The 22,631-nt window shown below is 46.8% G+C and overlaps 1 protein-coding gene across 6 annotated transcripts; it reads right to left on the reverse strand.

Moving 5' to 3' along the window:
* Window positions 1-60: 60 nt before the first annotated feature.
* Window positions 61-21,582, reverse strand: DGKA (diacylglycerol kinase alpha). 6 transcript variants are annotated; one of them, XM_080660655.1, is made up of 24 exons: window positions 21,391-21,582; window positions 15,551-15,698; window positions 15,055-15,128; window positions 14,511-14,643; window positions 14,190-14,264; window positions 13,676-13,725; window positions 13,254-13,328; window positions 12,974-13,093; window positions 12,746-12,860; window positions 12,116-12,204; window positions 11,867-11,986; window positions 11,563-11,661; window positions 11,301-11,384; window positions 10,996-11,069; window positions 10,762-10,836; window positions 10,262-10,347; window positions 10,082-10,171; window positions 2,288-2,448; window positions 1,985-2,049; window positions 1,667-1,757; window positions 1,186-1,384; window positions 955-1,075; window positions 704-764; window positions 61-426 (listed from the first exon to the last, which is right to left on the reverse strand). In XM_080660655.1, exons 1-24 carry the CDS (start codon window positions 21,565-21,567, stop codon window positions 343-345), a joined length of 2,466 nt encoding a protein of 821 aa, XP_080516781.1. In that variant the 5' UTR covers window positions 21,568-21,582; the 3' UTR covers window positions 61-342. The 6 variants fall into 6 exon arrangements, with proteins under 6 accessions (XP_080516781.1, XP_080516786.1, XP_080516783.1 ...); XM_080660660.1 differs by lacking the exon at window positions 21,391-21,582 and adding an exon at window positions 20,543-20,653; XM_080660657.1 differs by lacking the exon at window positions 21,391-21,582 and adding an exon at window positions 20,543-20,630 and having other exon boundaries at window positions 2,393-2,448.
* Between the last annotated feature and the right edge of the window lie 1,049 nt (window positions 21,583-22,631).

A 22,631-nucleotide genomic window follows, 5' to 3' on the forward strand; every position in this document is an offset into this window, starting at 1 on the left:
GGGAGAACCTATGTCATTTATAGAGTGAAGGTATAAAGGAACGAGGTATACCACTCACTTAACAGATATCCCAGTAAGGGGAAAAAAGTCATTTTATTCAGATGAGGCACTTGCAATGTATGAGTTTGGTGTGTGTGTGTGTGTGTGTGTGTGTGTGTGTGTGCGCGCGCACACACACATATGCGTGGGAAATAGTGGAGGTGGTGCAGGATAATAAATACTGTAAGGGTGAAGGAACACTGCCCTGAGCTGGCAGGAGGGTGTGGCAGCAGTATACAGAGCCTATGGAGTACAGTTCAGGGAGGTGGGTTCAAGGCTGGCTTGGAGGCTGAGGTGTCCCCCTCAACACAAAAAGCCAAAGAAATTGGAGGAGCGGGGGGGTGGGCCCATGAGCATGGGCATCTGGTTCCTGTGGGTGATCTTGATCTGGAAGGGAAGGGGGCATGTTCAGATGCAGAACCTGGTGTCTTGGGGCTGCAGCAGCAGAGATTTGGGGGAAGACCCGTGGGTTCAGGGTGGGTTGCTGGGATCCAAGATAAGCCATTCATAGTAGGATGGCCAGGGGCTGAGAAGTCAGGGTATGAGAGGAATGGTGCACAGGGGAACTTCAGGCATCAGGAAGAAGTAAAGAAGCTATAGAATGGAGATTTAGGATCCATGGAGCCTGAGGGTTCAATTTTTGGCAGGCATAGGCAATACTCACTGTACAGGGCGTCTGCATCCAAGGTTCTCCATCAATTTGCATGGGAAGGGTTTTCGTGGTGCTGTGGGAGGCCAAGGCAGATTGGTGGAGATTTCCTTGCCAATCAAATACCAAAACTCTGTTTCTTATGTTGGCTTTCAGATCCTTTAGCACTGAGATCTCCTAGTAGAGCCCCTTCCCACCATTCCCATGACCCAGGTGCTCCCAGCCCAACTCCTTCCCTCAGAGTCCCTGGCCAGAGTTTTCCTTACTGAAAGGTGATCTCAGAGCACTTGGCCAGCCGACGTCCAGCATTTTTGAGCTTGGTATAGATCTGGCCCATTTCAATTGCACCCTCCAGCCCTACTACTTCCAGCCGCTTGTCACTTAGGTCTGGGGGTGGAAAGTAGTGAGATAAGTTTTGCAGAAGCAGGGTGCCTTCAGAGAGAGTCACACCTTCCCTTTAGTCCCGCTCACTCCACTTCCAAAGCTGCTCCTCTCACCTGGTACACTGGTTTTCAGGATGTCAGGGTCAGTGATGACTTTAGCTGCAGAACCTAAGGCCTGGTTGATCCCATGAATGTCCCCATGGGGTCTCTTGGTATCACCCCAGAGGTTGGATCCACCATGCGTGCTAGGAATGTTCAGGACTGCAATGCCTTCTAGAGATAGGGAACTCAGATCCAGTGGTTTCCCACAGATCTGAGGGGAGGAGAAAACAGATCCTTACTTCATGACATAATCAAGGGCGTGACCTCTTCCTCCACCAAATGACAAACAGGGAAAGCCATGATTTTGAGTTTTTCAAGGGATGAAGGGAAATAGGGACTGATATATCCTGAGAACTTGGGAATTCAAAATTGGAGAGCTGGGAGGTCAAAGCAAAGGTTCAAGAATATTGTAAGTTCTTGAGGCACCTGTGTAGGGAGAAACTAAGATATAAAAAGCAGAAAAGGATGTAGGGTTAGGTTTCATCATACCCACCTCAACTGTCAAAGACTCCTCCAGCTTTTTGCATGTTGAAAAGATGGATTCAGATGTGGCAAATTCAAAATACCATAGCTTGTTCTTCATTCTGTCTCAGCCCCAACACAAAACCCAGTAGGGAAGGGACAAATTATGCAGTTGGCAATGACAGGGAAAGGCATCAACCTCCTGACTGCATACCCATGCAGAATAGGGTACCTTTGGGTTGAGGGCTTTCCTAGAGATGTCACTGCCCATATAAGTGCTCTGGTCACACTTGGCCACAACTGGTCCCTGCCACTGTGTATACCTACCCCCACCCCCACTTTCTCTCACCTGCTGTTGAACTTCTCAGGATATTTCTCTCGCATCATGTGGAATCGGTGAGCAATAGAGGCATCCTGGGGAGTTCAGGGCATATAAGATCAGAGGCCTGCCTCCTCTCAGCACAGAACTTTCAACTTCCCCCTTTGGGAGCAGTATGCCTCATGTTCTTTTCTTGCAACTCACACCACTGGGCCCCACCCCAAATTTTCCTGTGTACAGCTTCCTTAACCTCTACCTTCCAAGTCTGCCCTCCTCCAGCCTGTGTCTGCTTAACCCCTACTTCCTCTCTTCCCCCATGCCCACTCCACTGACCACACCAATGGAGAAGTAGTTATTGATGATTTGAAAGGGGACTGGGTCACACTTTTCTTCAGTTTGTTGGGGTATCACCTCCACAGACCATCGATCCATATGTACCACTTTACTCGTCTCTAAATCCTTGAGGATCTTCCCCAAATTCTGTCCCTCATAGCCTAGGGAGGGGGGAGAAGACAGGTTAGTACTCAGCCCCAAGTCCAGAGGGACCTCCTCTTAGCTCCTAGCTCCACAAATTCCCAGGGATCCTCTGCCCTGATTCTGCAGACCCTCCCAGCCCTTGCCAGTGGAAGGGAAGGGTGCTTGGACATGGACCTTGCTGACCCTTTCTCCACACTGTCATGGAGGATGAGTGTTCCCAAAGTGTGTACTCATCTAACAGTAACGCCAAAGTTCATCTGGAAGACTAGAGAAGATAGCCAGAAAAATGTTAAAATGAGTGATGAATGGGGAAAATTTATTCTCTCTCTCTCTCTCTCTCTCTCACATTCCTTGACACTTTCTCTGTCTAAACAGTGTAATAACAGTAAATAGAATAAAAAGTAAAGGACAGAGTGCCCAGAAATAGAATGAAGTATATATGAAAATTTAGTATATAATGACATTTCAAGTAAGTAGGAAAAAGACAGATTATTCCATAAATGGTGCTGGGTGTAAAAGTTACTCCTTATACCAAAATAAATTCAAGATGGATCAAAGAATTTAAATGTAAAAAAAGGAAGCAGAATTTGTACTAGAAGAAAGCACAATGCTTTAACAATCTTGAGTGGAAAAGTCCTTTCTAAAGCATAATACAAAGCTAGGAGCCAAGAAAGGGAAAGACTGATTAACACAAATATATTAAAATTAAAAACTTCTGTATGGTTAAATAAATAACACACTTAAAAAAAAAAAAAAGAAGAAGACAAAAAGCCCTACCGGTTGTCTGCTCACAGACTGAAGGGTCCTGGATTTGATTCCCGTCAAGGGCATGTACCTCAGTTGCAGGCTCAATCCCCTGTCCTGGTCAGGGCATGTGCGGGAGGCAACCAATTGATGTGTCTCTCTCACATCAATGTTTCTCTGTGTCTCTCCCCCACCCTTCCAACTCTGTCTAAAATAATCAATGGAAAAATATCCTCGAGTGAGGATTAACAGCAACAACAACAACAAAGACAAAATACGAACTGAGGAAAATTTTCTGCAGCACAGACAACAGATTAACTTCCCCAACATTCAAAAAAAGCTTACAAATTCTATATTTATAAAGTCAATAGAAAAATTGGCAAATAAGGCAAACAAGCCAATCACAGAAGAAATACAGCCCTAGCTGGTTTGGCTCAGTGGATAGAGCGTCAGCCTGTGGACTGTAGAGTATGGGGTTTGATTCCTGTCAAGAGCATGTGCCTGGGTTGCGGGCTCAATCCCCAGTAGAGGGGCGTGCAGGAGGCAGCCAATCAATGATTATCTCTCATCATTTGATGTTTCCATCTCTCTCCCTCTCCCTTCCTCTCTGAAATCAATACAAATATATTTAAGCCTGGCCACAGGAGATCACGGTTCGATTCCCGGTCAGGACACATGCCTGGATTGCGGGTTGATCCCCAGTGTGGAGTGTGCAGGAGGCAGCCGATCAATGATTTTCTCTCATCATTGATGTTTCGATCGCTTGCTCTCTCTCCCTTTCTGAAATCAATAAAAAATATTTTTAATAATAAAATATATTTAAAAAAAGAAATACAAGTGGACAATATGCATATTAAAGATGCTCAGATTGACAAAGTATAAAGAGATTGAGAAAATCAAGTGTTAAAGAGATTGTGAATAAACTGGCACTCTCATTTGCTGTTAGTTGGAGCATATATTGTTTCTGTTTTTGTTTTTATTGATTTCAGAGAGGAAGGAAGAGGGAGAGACAGAAACATAAATGATGAGAGAGAACCACTGATCGGCTGCCTCCTGCACGCCCCCCACTGAGGACCGAGCCCGAAACCCAGGCATGTGCCCTTGACCAGCATCAAACTTGGGACCCTTCAGTCCGCAGGCCAACGCTCTATCCACGGAGCCAAACCAGTTAGGGCTGGAGCATATATTGTTATTTCATTTTTGGGAGGCAATTGGGCAATTTTTATCAAAATGTTATCAAATTTTATCAAAACATATCCTTTGACATAGCAATTCCACTTTTAGGAATTTCACCTACAGAAACTAACACATATGTGCACAGCAATGAATATACAAGTAAGTTTGCTGAGGTACTTCTAAAAGAGCAAAAAATTGGAAAAAATCTAAATGCCCATCAGTAAGGGAAGGTTATATAGATGGTGGCAAATCCATGCCATGAAATAATGTGCAGCTACTGAACGCAAAATGAAATCGATAGGTACTAACATGGAAAGATCTCCAAGACACATTATGCAATGAAAAAAGAACCAGAAAAATTTGGGTAGCATGATCCCATTTATGTTTGTTTAAAAGTTCCGTGCGTGTGCATGTGAAAACAGAAAAATGAGTGCAAATAGGAAACAGTGGGAGGAATGTGGAATTTGGTGAGGAGTAAGGAAAAAGAGACTTATATGTGACGACTTACACATTTCACTTTTCAAAATTTTTTACAGTGAAAATGTACTGATGCATTATTTTCTTTTTAATATGGAACACTTCACAAATTTGTGTGTCATCCTTGCACTGAGGCCATGGTAATCTTCTCTGTATCATTCCAATTTTAGTATATACTAGAGGCCCAGGGCACGGATTCGTGCACTGGTGGGGTCCCTCGGCCTGGTCTGCGCCCTCTCGAAATCCGGGACCCCTCGGAGGATGTTGGACTTCCGGTTTTGGCCTGATCCCCGCAGGCCCAATCCAGACAGGAGGGAGCTTGATCCTGTGCATTGAGCGTCTGTCCTCTGGTGGTCAGTGCATGTCATAGTGACCAGTCAACCAGTCGTTTGGTCGCTTAGGCTTTTATATATATATATATAGATACTGCTCAAGCAAGCACTAATTATTTTTTAAGAAAATAACTAATCAAGTGTCAAATCTTTATGCTCTTGGAGCCAGCAATTTCACTTCTTGAAATCTCTCCTAGAGAAATTCTCACATCTGTGTGCAGAGAGAGATGTGCAGTGTTCACTGCAGATGGTTTGTAGTAAAAGACTAAATGCTACCCAAATATCTATCAGTAGGGGACTGGTAAAATAAATTATGACAGGCATTTTCCTTCCCAGGAGCACATCCATGCTTTTCTTCCCCGAAAGGTATCCCTCTCCTAAACTCTAACAGTCCCCACAAGACTTGCAATCAGGGGAGCCATAGGCAGCAGCTGCTCCTCCTGGGCTAACCCTCTGAACCTGTTTCCAAGGCCCCCTTTTCTCTGACTTTCCAGTGAGCGAACACAGCCCCACCTTGCTCACTTCTTTTTTTCCTATAACAGTTCTAGAGAGCTAAAGCAGCCTTGCCTAGTCTCTCTCCTGTTGCTTCTTCTTTCCTAACCCCTTCCTCATTTCACTATGCTAACTTTAATAAGCATACTCTCAAAATAAAAAAATAAATAATGACATTCACAAAGCATAGTGCTATTCAGTAATAAAAAGAGTGAGGCAGCCGAAACCGGTTTGGCTCAGTGGATAGAGTGTCGGCCTGCGGACTGAAGGGTCCCGGGTTCGATTCCGGTCAAGGGCATGTACCTTGGTTGCGGGCACATCCCCAGTGGGAGGTGTGCAGGAGGCAGCTGATCGATGTTTCTCTCTCATCGATGTTTCTAGATCTCTATCCCTCTCCCTTCCTCTCTGTAAAATATCAATAAAATATATTAAAAAAAAAAAAAAAAAAAAAAAAGAGTGAGGCAGCCCTAGCAGGTTTGGCTCAGTGGATAGTGTTGGCCTGAGGAGTGAAGGGTCCTGGGTTTGATTCCAGTCAAGGGCACATGCCTGGGTTGTGGGCTTGATCCCCAGTAGGGGGCGTGCAAGAGGCAGCCAATCAATGATTATCTCTCATCATTTGATGTTTCTATCTCTCTCTCTCCCTTCCTCTCTGAAATCAATAAAAATATATTTTTTTAAAAAAGAAATATAATGACAACCAAGATGAACTGTTTAGTTAAAAAAAAAAAAAGAAGAAAAGCATCTGTAAATCTGTAAAACCACCTTGTTGTTTAAATAGATTAGTATGTCTCTAGAAAGAAAACCATGTAGAAATAGACTCCAAAACTTTAGGGAGTAGATTACAGGGAACTTTCACTTTCTTGGCATGTATATCCAAAATGTTTGAAGTATATTTTACCACAAGCATGTATTATTTTTGTAATCAGGAAGAAAAAGATTACAAAATTGGGTCTTCACTTCCTCACATTCCATTGATGGTTCAACCCTCTGTAATTTGCCTTTCACCATACAACCCTGCTGAAACTCTTTTGGCAAAGATTGCCAACGATTCCTGCCAAAACCAATAGTATATCTTCAGTTCTTATTTTAACTCATGAAATTACTCACTTGGCTTCTAAAATAGCACTCTCTAAGTTACAGAGGACCCTCTCTAACTGCTCCTTCTTAGTCTCTGCGGTAGGCAAAATAATGGCCCCTCAAAGATGTCCACATCCTAATCTCCAGAATCTGTGAATATGTTGCCTTACATGGCAAGCGGCTTTGCAGATGTGATTAAATTAAGGATTTTAAAAATGGGGAGATTATCCTGAATTATCTAGGTGGGCCCAAGGTCATCACAGGGGTCCTTATAAGTAAAAAGAGGACCCCTAGAGCCTCTAAACAAAACACAGAACTGCCAACACCTTGACTTTAGTGCAGTGGGACCTATTTTGAACTTCTGATCCTCAGAACATTAAGATGATAAATTTGTGCTGTTTTAAACCACTGTTTGTGGTGATTTGTTATAGCAGAAACAGGTCACTAATACAACTCCATTAATAATTCATATTCCTCTGCTCAAACCTTAAATAGGGTGATTACCAGGATCTTCCTGTCCTCATCCACCTTCTCTTCTTAACTCTTTTCCTGGTAACTCTTCTGTTCTCCGGATGTCAATTACCTCCCAGGAGCAGATGACTCTCGAACATGTATCTTCAGCCCTGACTTTTCTTCTAAATTCTTAACATTGATTTCCAACTACCCACCACACATTTCTATCTGGGTACTCCACTGACACCTCAATGCAGCATGTCTAAAAATGAATCTTTCTTCCTTAAACTGGTCCTCTTCCTGTATCCCATATCTTTTTTTTTTTAAATAGATTTTATTGATTTTTTACAGAGAGGAAGGGAGAGGGATAAAGAGCTAGAAACATCGATGAGAGAGAAACATCGATCAGCTGCCTCCTGCACACCTCCCACTGGAGATGTGCCCGCAACCAAGGTACATGCCCTTGACCGGAATCGAACCCGGGACCCTTCAGTCCGCAGGCCAACGCTCTATCCACTGAGCCAAACCGGTTTTGGCTGTATCCCATATCTTAATAAATGCCATCTCATCTGCTGTGTCCACAGACCTAGGAAATGTCTTAGACTGGTCTTCACCTCCTCCTCCACAAGCCATTAGTTACCAAACATTGTGGCTGCTACCTCATGGCCCTGGTTGGGGTGCGTGCTAGAGGCAACCAATCGATGTGTCTCTCACATCAATGTTTCTCTCTCTCTCTCTGTGTCTCTCCCCCTTCCTTTCACTCTCTCTAAAAAAAATCAATGGGGCCCTGGCCGGTTTGGCTCAGTGAATAGAGTGTCGGCCTGCGGACTGAAGGGTCCCAGGTTCGATTCCAGTCAAGGGCACATGCCCGGGTTGTAGGCTCAATCCCCAGTGTGGGGCATGCAGGAGGCAGCCGGTCAATGATTCTCTCTCATCATTGATGTTTCTATCTCTCTCTCCCTCTCCCTTCCTCTCTGAAATCAATAAAAATATTTTAAAAAGAAAAACAATGGGAAAATATCCTCAGGTGAGGATTAACTCAAAATAAAACAAACAAATAAATAAAATCTGGCCAAAAATTTACTTTGTAATATGTATTAAAAGATATTCCTAATTTCTGGAATAGTATTTTATATAGAAAGGGTATAATATTTTATTTTATTTTTAAATATATTTTTTTCTTGATTTCAAAGAAGAAGGAGAGGGAGAGAGAAACATCGATGATGAGAGTCATTGACTGGCTGCCTTCTTCACGCCCCACACAAGATTGAGCTCTCAACCGGGCATGTGCCCTGACCGGGAATGGAACCTCCTGGTTCATAGGCTGACATTCAACCACTGAGCCACACCAGCAGGACAAGAGTATAATATTTTATATATATATATCTTTCATGAGTTTAAGAGCTCCCTATGGTTCAGGGATTGCACATTCAAATGCCTCAGTTGTTAGAAAGGTAAAGTGGATGAGTGAATAGTAGGAAGCCCAGGGATTGTGGGGAATTGAAGAATACATAACCCACTTCTCAGAAATAACCAAAGTCAAAAAAATTAAAAGGATGCAAGGTAGACAATACAAATAATTTCTGTGGACTGTCAGCTTGCAGTCTCCAGAGCGATGAAGTTAAAAACTCCTCAGCATAGCATTCATGACCCTCCATAATCTGGACTCTAGTAAACTCAGACCTCTTTCTCCCCATTTCCCATTTCGCACCTTATGTCCCAGTCACAATGAATGACTCACACTTTCCCCTAATGCACCACCACATTGTTTGGTGGCTCCAATGGTTTTACATAATTTCTTCCACTTAAAACACTTTTATTCTCCTTAGCAGACCCCTATTCTATAATCTCCTGTGACATCTCAGAGCCGGACTTTGAATCCAACATCTCAACTCCAAGATACCTCAAACTCAACCTGCCCCACACTGACCTCTTCAACTCTTACTCTTTTTAAAAAATATATATATTTTATTGATTTTTTACAGAGAGAAAGGGAGAGAGACAGAGAGCTAGAAACATCGATGAGAGAGAAACACCGATCAGCTGCCTCCTGCACACCTCCCACTGGGAATGTGCCTGCAACCAAGGTACATGCCCTTGACTGGAATCGAACCTGGGACCCTTCAGTTCACAGGCTGACGCTCTATCCACTGAGCCAAACCGGTCAGGGCAACTCTTTCTCTTTTAAGGGAGCAAAAGTCTAGAAATGGGAGTGCAGTTAGAAGACTTGCAATACACTTGGGAAGAAATTATAATGAATGAATACATGACCTGATTAACTGGTTGAATGAATGGATGAGTCATGGCAAATCTCCCTACTAGTTCCATCACTCGGCATCTGACTTACATATTTTTAAAAAATACGTTTTCATTGATTTGAGAGAGAGAGAGAGGAAGGGACAGGGAGAGAGAGAGAAACATCAATCCGCTGCCTCCTGCATGCCTCCTACTGGGGATCGAGCTGCAATCCAGGCATGTGCCCTGACCAGAAATCAAACCAGCAACCTTTCTCTGTGCACTGGATGATGCCCAACCAACTAAGCCACACCCGCCAGAGCTGGCTTAGCTCTTAGACAACCTTTCTTATTCCCACATTGTTCTCCCTCTACCCCCATTTTCCCTGATGCTCTGGGCCCTAAGAATTGGTTGGGAGAAATGGAAAGAGATGTTTAGATTTATAGGGAAGAGAACCATCACCCTCGACCCTTCTAAGTTCAGACTGTGATCCTTGTTCCTTCCAAAGCTCTCTTCTTTTGGGACAATCCACTTTGGTACCCACCCATCTATGCCTCTTCTTCCCAACCCTCTTTGTACACCAGACGCCTGGATGTTTTCTAGGTATCTTTCCCTTCCAACCCAACTCCATCCATTACCCAAGAAAAAATTTCTAATCATTTACCTCCTCCCCATCTTAGACAACGAGCTAGATCATTTCCAGTGCCCAGGGGTAACACAGCAACAGGAGGCACAACAGGCAAGTTGGCTTTGTCTGGGGAGGCAGGTGAGGAGATGCATGGAGGGAGTTAGCTCTGGAAGGCCATTGCCCGAGTGCCCTGCCCGGAGCGCTCCATGCACTGACCAATGGTCTCGAGGATCCAGCCTACTGTGCCATCTCCACCACACACCAAAATCCGGCAATCGGGAACTTCTCTGAAGAATCTAAGCCTGAGACAAAAGGTGAAAGAGAAGATGAGGAACGATAACTGGAATGAGGCTACCCAACTCCTGGGCAGGCAGATTACTTCTATTTTGGACTTTCTTTATAATCCCCTTCTCCTATGTCAAAAGACTTATCTCTATTAAGGGCAGAGAAAAGGTATAATGGGGATAGTTTATAGCCACTCCCTAGTAGTTAGGGAGAAATTGGTATCTCCAACCTTTGAGAGCAGAACAATGATGAGGCAGAGCACTCAGAGGAGAGAATACTCAGTGACCCTAGTAAAAACAGCTTTCTGAATTCTGGTTTCTAGGGGTCCCCTGGCCCTTCCCTCCCAACATGCAATCTTTCCTGCTCTCTCAACATACACAGATAGGCAGACACACACAAACATTGTGATATAGCTCCCAACTTACACTCACCCTGGCTCAGGACCATCCTTTAGGAGGTTGAACACCTGTCGAGGGTTTAGCAGATACTGGAATTTCCAAAGCACCCTGTTTGATGGAAAAAGGAAAGCTCATGGCAGGGGATGGAGTTTCTGTACCCCACCTTCTTGCTGTCCTCCTCAAGGAAAGTCCTCTCCATACACACAGATTCCAAATCTCTGTTGGTCTTCTCCCTCCATCTCAGAAGACCCAGTATTGTTTTCTCACCTCTCTCCTTGCTTCCCACCACTCTTAGGGTTGACAAAGACCAGAAGTGGGTGGGTGTTAGCAACAGGGTCAATCTGCATGGGGGAAGAAAACAAGGATAAGGAACGCAAGGTTTTGTTAGAGTTCACATGGACCCTGGAGACAGGGGCAGAAAGCTGTCATTCCCCCAAAATATTTTTTTTTCCCTCTACCAGGGTGGAGAGCAGGCACAATTCCCCAGGTTTCCACTTCATTCCCCACAAGAGGGCTCCAGTGAAGGAAAACCACCCCCCACCACATGAAGCCCAACCCTCTCAGCCTTGTACCCGCAGAGCCTCAAACGTGCTCAAATTTAAATCATCCACGGTCTTCTGGCTTGTTTTGCTACTTTTATGCTCCTGTCCAGAGGCCTAGGAAGGGAAGCAAAGGGAAGGAAAACTGGATTGTGTGTGAATCCCTAAACAGATGAGAGTTTGACTTGAGTCCTAAAAGTATAGGCTCTCGGCTCTAAATGGCATTGTGTGTATGTGTATTTTTAAACCGGAGAAGCACTCTTGTCCCCTCCCAGCCGCTTCCCACAGGTCTCACCAAGACGCTGGGATAGATGGAAGACGGGGGCAAGATGTGATCCCGGAGCAGCCCACAGTCACACTCATGGCCCACAGCTTGCAGGCAGTCATCATGGATCTGAAAGACAAAGTGGGCATGGAGAGATCGTGGAGGGAACCTCATCCTTCTCAACTTGGGGATCTGGTACCGAAAAGAGAGCCCTTAGGGGCTGTAAGGGATATGCTGTCTGGGAGGCATAGAAGACTAGAGTCTAGCAGAGAAGAGAGGGCAGTTTAAGCAGGGGCCCCAAGGCACAGCCTGTATACAAAGCCTCCGAACTGACCTCTAGGTGGCACCACACACAATGCAGCCCAACTAGACCATGGTAGATCCGGATTTTTTTCTGACAGCGGTCGCATCTTCCAGATACACAGCCTCCTCGCACCCACACATGTGACTGGACCTTGGGGAGAAAGGCAATCCCAGTCTGAGAGGGTCTGAGCAAGGAGTGGGGAAGGGCTGAGGGCAGCAATGGGTCAAGGGCTGGGGCCAGGCTGTGGATGGTGATGGGGTAGGCATGGGGGTCACTCACACCAATGTCCTTCCGAGACTTGGCATAGGTGCTGACTTCACAAGGCAGGGCCTTCATGGCACACTGGTCGTGAACGGTGTACTTACAGACTGGGCAAGGGGGAAGAAGGTCAGAGCCTTAGCTAAAGCCCCTCTCTCTAGTTCCTCCTTACCTGGGGGTGAGGTAGGATCACTTACTGAAATAAGACATATAATCCCTTGCTGTGACGGTATGGTAGATAATTAAAGTTTGGGGTGGGGGCTCACTTCCAAGACCTATGCCTTTTGCTCACTCTTCCCCCTAAGAGAGCAATTGTTACTGCATGACTACCCTACCCCCTCCATGTGCCAATAACTGAGTTGGATGATCCAAAGGAGGCCCAGATAGAACAACAATAATAACAACTAATTTTTATTGCAGACTTGATAGTAGGTACATGCACTGGATGAAGCACTTTTCTTGCAACAACTTATTTAGTGCTCACAATGATCTCATTTTCAGTTGAGGAGACTAAGGCTTAACTAGGTCACATAACTAGTCAGTGGCAGAGGTCAGAATTCAAACCCAGGTTACACTAAGTTCAGAGTGCCATGCTCCCACAGAGAGCGGGGCTGCCCCTCTGCTCCCACACTCCCAGGCCCCATCACTCACGGTTACAGCACAGGCCCTGTTTGCCAAGACCAATGCTTGACTCGCACAGGTTGCAGTAGACTGGTCGGGGGAACCTCTTAGGTCTCCACATGTGCTGCCCATTGTCCTTCAGGGTCTAGGAGGGCACAGTAAATGCTAGGGAGTGTCCAAGCCCTTAGAGAACCAACCTCTGGCATGCACAACCCAAGGCAGCTGTCTTAACCATCCTCACAAGTCTCTCTTACTCACCATCTCCAGACCCAGCAGCACTAGCAGTGGCACCGTAGTGGCCCCAGCCCGGAGCCACTCAGCTAAGGAGACAGAGCCACTGCCATCATAGTCAATCTCTTTCATCATTTCCTGAAGAATCTGAGCAGAGAAAGGGGAGACTCTTGGTGTGAGTGGCCCCTCAGACCTGACACCTCTCCATGGCCCCCTAGGACACCCAGACCAGCCATCCTAGTCAAGGGTAAAGTAGACTCACCAGGGAGAAAACACAAGAAGGGACATGAAGGAAGAGCTGCCTTACCGGCTTCAGCTCAGACACATCCCAATCCAGGTACTCAGCCACTCGCATCATCTGTGTGATGATTTTGTCCACTTCCTGTGGGCCAAGAGAGTGAGAGCCACAGCCATATCCCACCTCACTACCACCATTCAAACCATTCTCTAGAAATCAGAGTTCTTGGATTCCACCCCAGACCCATCTCTCATTCTCAGGTGCCTATGCTAAGTCTATGTGTGTTCATATGTTTGCACCCTCAATTCATGCTTCCAGCCTCCTCTTTTAGGGGTCAAGAGCTTGGGACCTACTCCCAAATTTAGTTCTACAGGATTCAACTTCTCCCTCTAGCTTCCTCTGCTTCTTAAGATCCTGGAAGAGTTGGGACAGGAGGGCACAGACAAATGGACACATATTCCCTTGCCCAGCATACAGGTCCCCCAACTCACTGAGCTGTCCAGGATCCCATTTCTGTCCATGTCGTACAGCTTGAAGGTGACTGTGGGGTGTTTTAGGGGGGCCAGGGTCAGTTTGTGAGGGATACCCAAAGAATTCATAATAGAATACAGGGGAAACAAAGAGATAGGGAGAAACCTTTTAGATGAAGAGCCCAGACCTTGGGTTTGGGACTGAAAAAGGAGGCAAAAAGGGAGGGGAAACAGGTCTGGATTCCACCCTCAGTGAACCTGATAGGGGAGATACTACACACCGTTTATATCCCAAGAACACCCCAGGCCACCTACATGAAAATGTACAAAACATAGGAACTCAGGTGACTATGGTGGATGGCATTAGGTATATGGAGTCTGGGGGAACAGAGAAAATGGGCCCACTTTCTGGCCCCACCTTTGTCGGGCCCTGTCAGTCTTTAGGAATCCGGAAAAAATTAGGGAAGGAAGACTGGGGAACACCCTCTCTCCCCTCACCTTTTTTCCCCTTCCCCAGTCCAGAATGGCAACTCACATTCTAGCTTGTCTTCGGGTCGGCCACCCTCCAGAAGGGAAAAGTAGCAGGAGACATCACTGAGACATACCATATCTGGTTACAGAAAGTACAGCAAATCTGAGGTTGAGGCTCCCTCCACTCTGGCTCTTTTCTTTTCCTTTGTTTGTCCCAACTCTTCCCTTTAACTTTCCTTCTTCCAGCTCCCAGATACCAGCAAGGCCAACCTCTACATCTGACCCCTAACCCTACCCCCAACATGTGACTCAATTAAACTCTCACCCCAAAACCCATGACTTTTCTTCAGAAGGCTGGGCCCATTCCCAACCTGTGTGACCATACCTTTTTTTACAGTCTCTTCTAAGGAGTAACTAGTCTGGAAGGATTGAAACAGTGCCAAGCTTAGGTGACTGGGAACATCATCCACTTCCAGATAGATTTTCAGGAATTGCTGGAATCCCTCATACCCAATGGCCTATGATGAGAGCAACTATTATCCTGGGGAGTCTGCAGGATGGGAGTTGGGGATTGAAGAATTGGGAGTAGTGGGGACAGAGACAGTAAGTGCAGAATTGAAAAGCATCCAAGGAAGGAGTATAATTTCTTAGGTTGAGTCCTGAATTAATAGAATCTCTTGCTTTGTCCTAAAGCAGTGGTTGGCAAACTGTGGCTCGTGAGCCACGGTTTGCCGCTCTGTTGACTAATGAGTTTGCCGACCACTGCCCTAAAGCAATAGCTGCAGTAACAATGAATGTTGGGGTATCTCGAGGGAAGAGAGCATGGGTGGGCCCAGAATAATCCCTGGAAATTGGGGATCCCAATGGTGTAGCAAAAAACAAAGATAGGAGGAGTTGGTCCAGGAAAAGATTTACCAGCTGCCACTCACATCTTCTTGGACATATCCAGCCATTTCACCATCCTCAAAGAGCTTTAGGACATCACTGACCTTCTTGGTGGAGTCTAAGGTGTGAAGAGAGTGAAAGAAGAGCATTAGTCTAGTTTAGCTCTCCCTGCCCTCTGCCAGTGTCCCACCCAGACATCGAACAGGAAAAAAGATTCAAGTGAGACGAAGAAAGAAGAAAATCTGAAATACACAGAAATACAAAAGAGAAAAACATTTCAGATCCTCCAAAGTGGTACCCCTATTTTTTCATCTTTGAGGTTTGGAGCAGGCAGTCAAGGTTCAGAGAAGGTAGATGGAGAGCTGAGACCCCAGACATCTCCCCATCTCCCTCTCCTCCCTTTCCTAGTCATAGGCATATCTTAGGAGCTGACTGGTTCAAGATCATTGGGAAAACTGGGGGTGAGAGGGAAATTGAAGGAAGAGGAGGAGCTCTCTGGGGTAAGGTCTCCAGAACTAAAGGACTGAGAGAAAGACTCACATTCCATGTATTTTTGCAGCTGGGCAAAATCATTGGGGCTTATTAGGCCCCTCTCCTTGGCCATCTTTCTTTTTTTCTCAAGGATGGCCACAAAGGCAGCTTGGCAGTAGTACTTATGGCGCCTGGATGTACACTTCCAAGGGTAGGTCTGGAGGATGACAAGAGCATGTGGCTGAAAGAGCCAGCATAGTCTCTCTGGTTGACTACTCAGTTAATTCCCCACTCCCACTATTATTTCTGTTCTTTCCTTTTCTCTGAGTCTCTCCCTAAGTCTCTCCCTTTCCTTGTGTTCCTCTCCAGGTGTCTCTCCCCCTGACAGTCTGTCCTTTGTCTCTGATTTTGACTCATCTCTTTCTCTCCTCCATTTCTGGATCCTTCTCCAGCTCTCTTATTCCCCTCGCCCCACAGTCTGTCTTAATCCATCTATGACCACTCTCACTTTCTCGCCCCCACACCGCTTTCCCAGTGTATATGTCTTCGTGAGTGTGTCTCTCCTGCTTCTACCTTTTCTCCGGCCACCCCCAATCTCTGCAGTCTCTCCCAAGCCTGTGCTCTCCATCCCAGACCCCACAGTCCCGGCCCTCCGGGTGGTTCTCACTCCATTGCCTGCACGCCTTCCGGGCCAGGACCCCATTTTGCTCCGCCTCCAGCTTCGGTCCCCAGACCCTCTCTGCCACCCACTCCCCGAGCCACCCACGCCCCGCAACGACCTTTAGCGCTTCTGACGCGCGACACAGAACCAACTCTGGCGGGGTCCCCAACCTTGGCCCCGCCTTGCCGGCGTCCAGCGGAGCTCGATTGAGGAAGGGGGAAAGCCAGGCACGTGAGATTGGGAGGAGTTAGGGGAAAGAGACGAGCATCTATCTGCCTGGCTTCCCAGTTGCCGCAAGGTTGAACTGAATGCGGGAGTCTCAGATTCCGGGGTCTTCCTTCTACCCACCTAGGTTGGCTAACAGTGTTTAGGGAGCCCCAGTTTTTAGTTATGGGACTCAGAGACCAAAGAGGAGCCATCATGTGGATCATACTGACCACTGGCCCAGAGACCAAGTAGCAGAGGGCAACTTGCCTTGAGGATTCAAAAAACAGAAATAACAATATCTCACATTAGTATAGCACCGCATAGTACAGCACCGTTTTGGAGTCAAACAGAACCAGGGTTAGTCATATCTGGGTTCTATTTTTAGCTCTGATACTACTGTCTGATTTGGGCAAATTACATCTGTAGAATGGGGAGAATAATACCTATCTATCACAGTTGTGAGGATTGTCAAATAATGTATAAAAAGTACCAACTATAATGCCTGGCATACAGAAGGCCTTCAAGAAACAGTAGTTATTGTATTAACAATTAAAAGAAAATTCTATGAGATATATAACTTTTTAAAATTTATTTCAGAGAGGAAGGGAGAGGGAGTGAGAGACAGAAACATCAATGAGAGAGAATCATTGACCAGCTGCCTTCTGCATGCTCCCTACTGGGGACTGAGCCTGCAACCCCCGAATGTGCCTTGACTGGGAATTGAACCCTGACTGCCTGGTTCATGTGTGGATGCTCAACCACTGAGCAACACTCTCCTCTTCACACACTGCCTTTTAGTTTCACTGCTCTCCTTTCTGTTCTGCAAACATACCAAGTTCTTCCCTGCTCAGGGCCATGAGACTTACTGTTCTGTCTGCCTGGAACACCCTTCCATTCTCGTGGGCAGAGCTGACTTTTTGCCAAAGCTGAAATGTCAGCTCCTCCAAGAGTCCTTCCCTGATCATTCTAAAGTAGTCCCCTCCTTTGCATAGCTCCTTCCTTTGTTTCTATTATAGAACTTACCACAACTAGAAATTATCTTATTTTTTTCTTTAAATCATTTTTATTTTCCAATCACAGTTGACATATATTGTATTAGTTTCACCCCAGTGATTAGACATTATATAACTTACTAAGTGATCATCCCGATAAATCTCATACCCATGATACCCATCTATTTTCTTTCCTGTTTGTCTTCTCCTACTAAAATGTAAGTTCTAAAATGTAACTTACTGTTTTTTAAATTCTATTTCTTTAATCTTTTGTTTCTTTCTTTTTAAATATATTTTTATATTTTTATTGATTTCAGAGAGAAAGGGAGAGGGACTCTCTCTCATCAATGATGAGAGAGAATCATTGATCGGCTGCCTACTGCACGCCCCCTTTTGGGGATTGAGCCTGCAACCTGGGCACATTCCCCTGACGGGAATCGAACACAGGACTCTTCAGTCTGCAGGCCAACGCTCTATCCACTGAGCCAATACCGAAAACAGTGCCCAGCATGTTGTAGGTGCTCCATATTGGTTGTACAAATAGTTGTGTCAAGTTAGGGAGTCATTATTTTGAGAATAATAATACAAATATGATTAAATGGGATGCCAGAGTGTCCATCTTGACAGTCAGGGGAATCCATGAGACAATTTGGAGCACATATAGTAGATGCTAAATAAATATTTGTTAAATGAATGAATAATGTTAAAAAGTACTTATTGTACTCCAACCAAGGCTCTGACCTTCTGCCTCCTCTCTGCCCATTTATTTAGGGCTTTGGGGTTCAGGCTCAAGGAGGCAGTTAGGACCTATGAGAATTTCTTTTCTGGTGGTGCAAGAATCTACTCTGTAGCCTCTGCCCTTGGGACATCTTTGCTGCCCATCTCTATGTGTATGCCATTCCTCTTCTGGGGGCTCTCTGGGAACACTTAGGAAGGGGTTCTGCAACACTGATATTCTGGAGAAAGGACTCCACCTCTCTGGCCCTTTTCAATGACTATAATTCAACTTCTACTGCCAAGAGATCTAATGAATACATAATAGTCTCATGGCTAATGGGGCCTGTATGGCTTAATTAGCCACTCAGATTACCCCTGGGAATTCTTAGATGGCTCCAAGGTTCTAGGACATCTGAGAGAGAAAGTGACAGGGAGAGAGCAAACAAGAGACAATAGGACAATACTTCTCTCTTGTCTCTCTTTTCAAAATGACCCTTCCTAGTCCCCCAGGTCTTAAATGTAGTTAGTATTCAGTAGAGGTTAAGAGCGTGGGCTTTTGAATTAGATAGGCATGGATTAGAATCCTAGCTCTTGGGTGAGTTATTTCATCTCCCTGAACCTGTTTCCTCATCGATAAAATGGGTACCTAGAGAAATTAGTCACAATGTAGGGATTAAATAAGATAATACATGCAACATACTTAGTAAACTTCACGACACAGAAGAACTCTATAAATGTTAGATATTATTATTTTTGTTACTTTATTATAATACAAGGATAGTACCTAGAGAAACACATATCTGGAATTTAGGAAAAATGATATCTGACCCAAGAAGGCATAAATTCTAGGGACTCCCAATAGCAGTGAGGCCCAATTGTATACCTTCCCCTGTGTCAGGCACAGACATGTAGTATCAGGATTCTGCATTTTACCTATGGGAGGGTGAGGCGGTGGCTGCAAACTACAATGTCAGGGTCCAAGGATACTCCTGGGCTGGGACCTTGGACATAGGACTCCTGGGATCTTTTCAGTCGTCCTTCTGACTTTTCCCCTGAAAGTTTAGCTGCCCCAGTTGCTGAAAGGCAACAAACTGCAGGATCCTAGGACCTTAACGACCTATAACAAGTCCAGGTTTGTCCTCCGCTCCATCCCAACCCTGAGTCTATAACCTGGGCTAGTCCAGGCGACTGCTAGGGTTGGGAGGGTGGGGTCAGCTGCCAGCCGCCAGCTACTTGTGACTCACCCTTCCCTTCCCTCCTCTGGTTTCCCTGCCTGCCTCTTCCAACTTGGGGTGAGAGAGTTAGTTGACTTGGAGGCAGAGAATCATAGAATATCCTCAGAGCTGGGACGAAAGTGAGGCCCAGAGAGAGTGCAACCCTCTCAGGGTTACACGCAGACTCTACACAGCCTGTCCTTAGTCCATTTCATTAAATCTCAGTGCCTCTGGTTTTCTAGATCTTAGTTTAAACATTACCTACTAAAATTGCTGGTAACCGAAAGATAAATGTGATTTCCAAAGCCAGTGCTAACATTTACAGTTTCCCTTTTCCCTTCAACCCTCATTGCTCACATTCCAAGTCCCATAAGTTTACCATTACTCAAGAATCAGCTATGCCCCCACAACATTAAGGCTGACCCAGCAAGGAACCCCAAGGGCAGGCACTGGTCCTTGAGGGCCCAGGACTGATTACCTGGACTTCTGAACCCCTTAACCACACCAGAACCTGCATCCTCCTCTTTCCCAGGACTGAGGGAGGCTCTGTTCTTCCCTGCCCATCGCCGTCGCTAGTTCGTAGCCCCTGAGAGGGAAACATTTGGCTTGGCTTGAAGCCTCAAAATTCGTTAAACCTCCACGAACCTCACAGATGGCAGTGTTGCTTGATTAGGGGGTGGTGGGTGTGTGTGTGTGTGTGTGGGTCATTGTGTAGTACAGGAGGAAGTTCCGATGTTGGCATAGCTGGGGGATGTGGGCTCATTCGTTCTGAGGGTGAGAAGATGCCCAATAATATTTGCGATTCTTCTTCAGTAAAGCTCATTTCCTCCACTTAAGGTGAAAAACGGGATTCAGACGCAGGTAGTTTCAGAACCCCGGTGACAGGTGTGGAAAAGATACGGGTGGTAAGTTGGGGACCAGGAGGCCAAAACAAGAAGCCTACTCCAACGTGCAGCGCTGTCGAGGATCCAAAATGGACTTTCCTCGCACTCGGGTCTCTGGGAGCCGAGCTTCACCATCCCTCCGGGACAGCGAGAGATGGCGGGGAAGATCTGGGCGGACCGCTGCCTACCGGGCTCCGGCCGAGCCCTCCCGCTGCCCCCGCGCCCGGGCGCTAACCCTGCGGGCAACCCGCTCCAGCTGTCACGCTTCCTCCTCCGCCGCCGCCCAGCAGCCCTACCCCAGCCCGGGGGCCGTCCCCTCGCGCGCCCCCGCCCTCCAGCGCAGAGGGGTGGGTGGGCGGGCGGCGGGGGGCTCGCGGGGTCTCTACCTGCCTGCGGAGGGCGCGCGGTCGGAGCTGCAGCGCGGCGCGGGCGCGGGAGCCGGAGCCGGAGCTGGGATGGAGGGGACGGGCCAGGCAGATACGGCCGCCGCGGGGCCGCCCCTCTCCTGACGACACAGCTGCCCGCCCCTCACCCCGCCGGCCCGCCCGCGCCCGCGCCCGGGGCCCCCAGCACCGGGATGCCAGTCTGGAGAGGCCCGTGTTCCAGTTCACCAAACCTCATTTCCCCCTCTTCCGAGTATCTCCAGAGCTCCGCTCTGTGCCTCGTTCTCCACATCCAGCCCGCGCTTCTCGTCTTCCCGCCCCGGGGCCCGCTCTGTTTCTATTTTCCCTTCATTCCAGTCACTCACAGCCGCTCCCTGCATTCCACCCTGGAAGACTAGATCGGGGGCGGGACGCTGACGGCACAGTTTGACAGCTGCCCACCCAGCCAACGTCTCTCCCTCTCCTAATTGCTACGATCCGAAACCTCCCTTCCCAACTCCTGTTCACCCACTATTGACTAAAAGCATACCCACGAGATCTCACAGCAGCGAGGCCAGAGTCCCAGACTCCACATCCTGAGACCCAAGCACCACCTGCCACACACACACACACCACCACCACCATGGGCTCCACACTACTTGACACTACTTGAGAAAATCTGCCCCCTTTACCTCCAGGTTCCTCACCTCAGGAAAGCCCAGACCCTAGACGTCTCACACTTGTTTTCCCAAGTCTAAGGACACTTCTCTCAAAACTCTGATGACTCCCTTGATTCTGGGGTGGAGGGTTAGGTGCAAAGAGCACTCTGGTCTGTTCCACCCTTCCTTTATGCCCTAACTCTCCCACGTTACCTGCTGGTCCTGGCAGGCGGTATAGAAGGCCTTGGCCAACAGTAGGGGTGAAAGAGATCTTTTCAGCTTCTTCTTTCTGGAATCTGTTCTGGAGTTAAGATTCTGGGGGCAGCACCGTAGCAAGGGAGAGAGACAGAGGCCTAGGGACTTACTGGTAGGAACTGGGGACCCTGGCATCCTGCTTCCTGGCCCCGCCCCGTCTCCCCCCTCCACACACACACACACACACACACACACACACACACACACCTCCTCTTACCCTTCATTGAAATAGGGCACAATAACAAAGGCTTGAGTTCCTGGAATCTTCCCTTTTACACCTGGTGGTAGAAGAAAGGGGAGGGGAGAGCCCTGGCTGGGAGGGTGTATGTATGTTCTGTAAATGTTGTGTGTGTGAACACACATAAACACACACTCATACATATAATATATACATACTTCGGTGGGGGTTGAAGAGGAGGAATGAGTACATGAGGACCTCTAGTGGAAACAGAGGGGTGTAAGCAGTTCTTGTTTTAAGACAATCAAGACAAGCTTGTTGGAAGAGACTCCTCCATTTTTATCAGAAATATAGCTGCTGAGTAATGGGTTTGGGAGTATTGTTGCATCTGAATTGGAGATCTGAGGTAGGGGTTAGAGAGGGTCTGTCTCTCTGCTCCTGTGTCCCCTCCAATCTTAAAAAGACACGGGCCCTGCTACTCATCTTTCATCTCCCCTTCCTATAGGACCTTTTTAGTCATTAGGAATCATAAGTGCTGTGATTCAAAGGCCTATTTTGCACCAGGGCCTGTACTTAGTTCTGCAAGACAGCCAAATACATAGCCTCGTTTAGGGGTACACCATAGAGTGGCTTGGTGTGTGCGAGTGTGTGTATGTGTAAAGTGCCTCCCCACTCTAACCCACCATAAACAAGCATACAGTATCAGTTAAGAACAAGTCCCCTAGAACCTCTTCCAATCAGTTTTCTGCCCATGAACCTCTCATCTAGAAACACTGGAATGCCCCTAGCAGGTTTGGCTCAGTGGATAGAGCACCGGCCTGCGGACTGAAGGGTCCTGGGTTTGATTCCCCCCGTCAAGGGCACATGCCCGAGTTTCAGGCTTGATCCCCAGTAGGGGGCGTGCAGGAGGCAGCTGATCAATCGATCAATGATTCTCTCTCAGCTTTGATGTTTCTCTCTCTCCCTCTCTGATGTCAATAAAAACATATTTTTTAAAAAGTAGAAATCCTGGAATGATACT

The sequence above is a fragment of the Plecotus auritus genome (genome assembly GCF_963455305.1).
Source record: "Plecotus auritus genome assembly, chromosome: 3".
NCBI classification, from domain to species: Eukaryota; Metazoa; Chordata; class Mammalia; order Chiroptera; family Vespertilionidae; genus Plecotus; species Plecotus auritus.

Coding starts and splice junctions, on each gene's coding strand:
- DGKA (XM_080660655.1), bottom strand. CDS start 21,567: ATGCCAGGGTCCCCAGTTCCTACCAGTAAGTCCCTAGGCCTCTGTCTC. Junction 1,076..1,185: donor CCTGAAAACCAGTGTACCAG/GTGAGAGGAGCA, acceptor TTCCACCCCCAG/ACCTAAGTGACAAGCGGCTG. Junction 765..954: donor TGCTCTGAGATCACCTTTCA/GTAAGGAAAACT, acceptor GGCCTCCCACAG/CACCACGAAAACCCTTCCCA.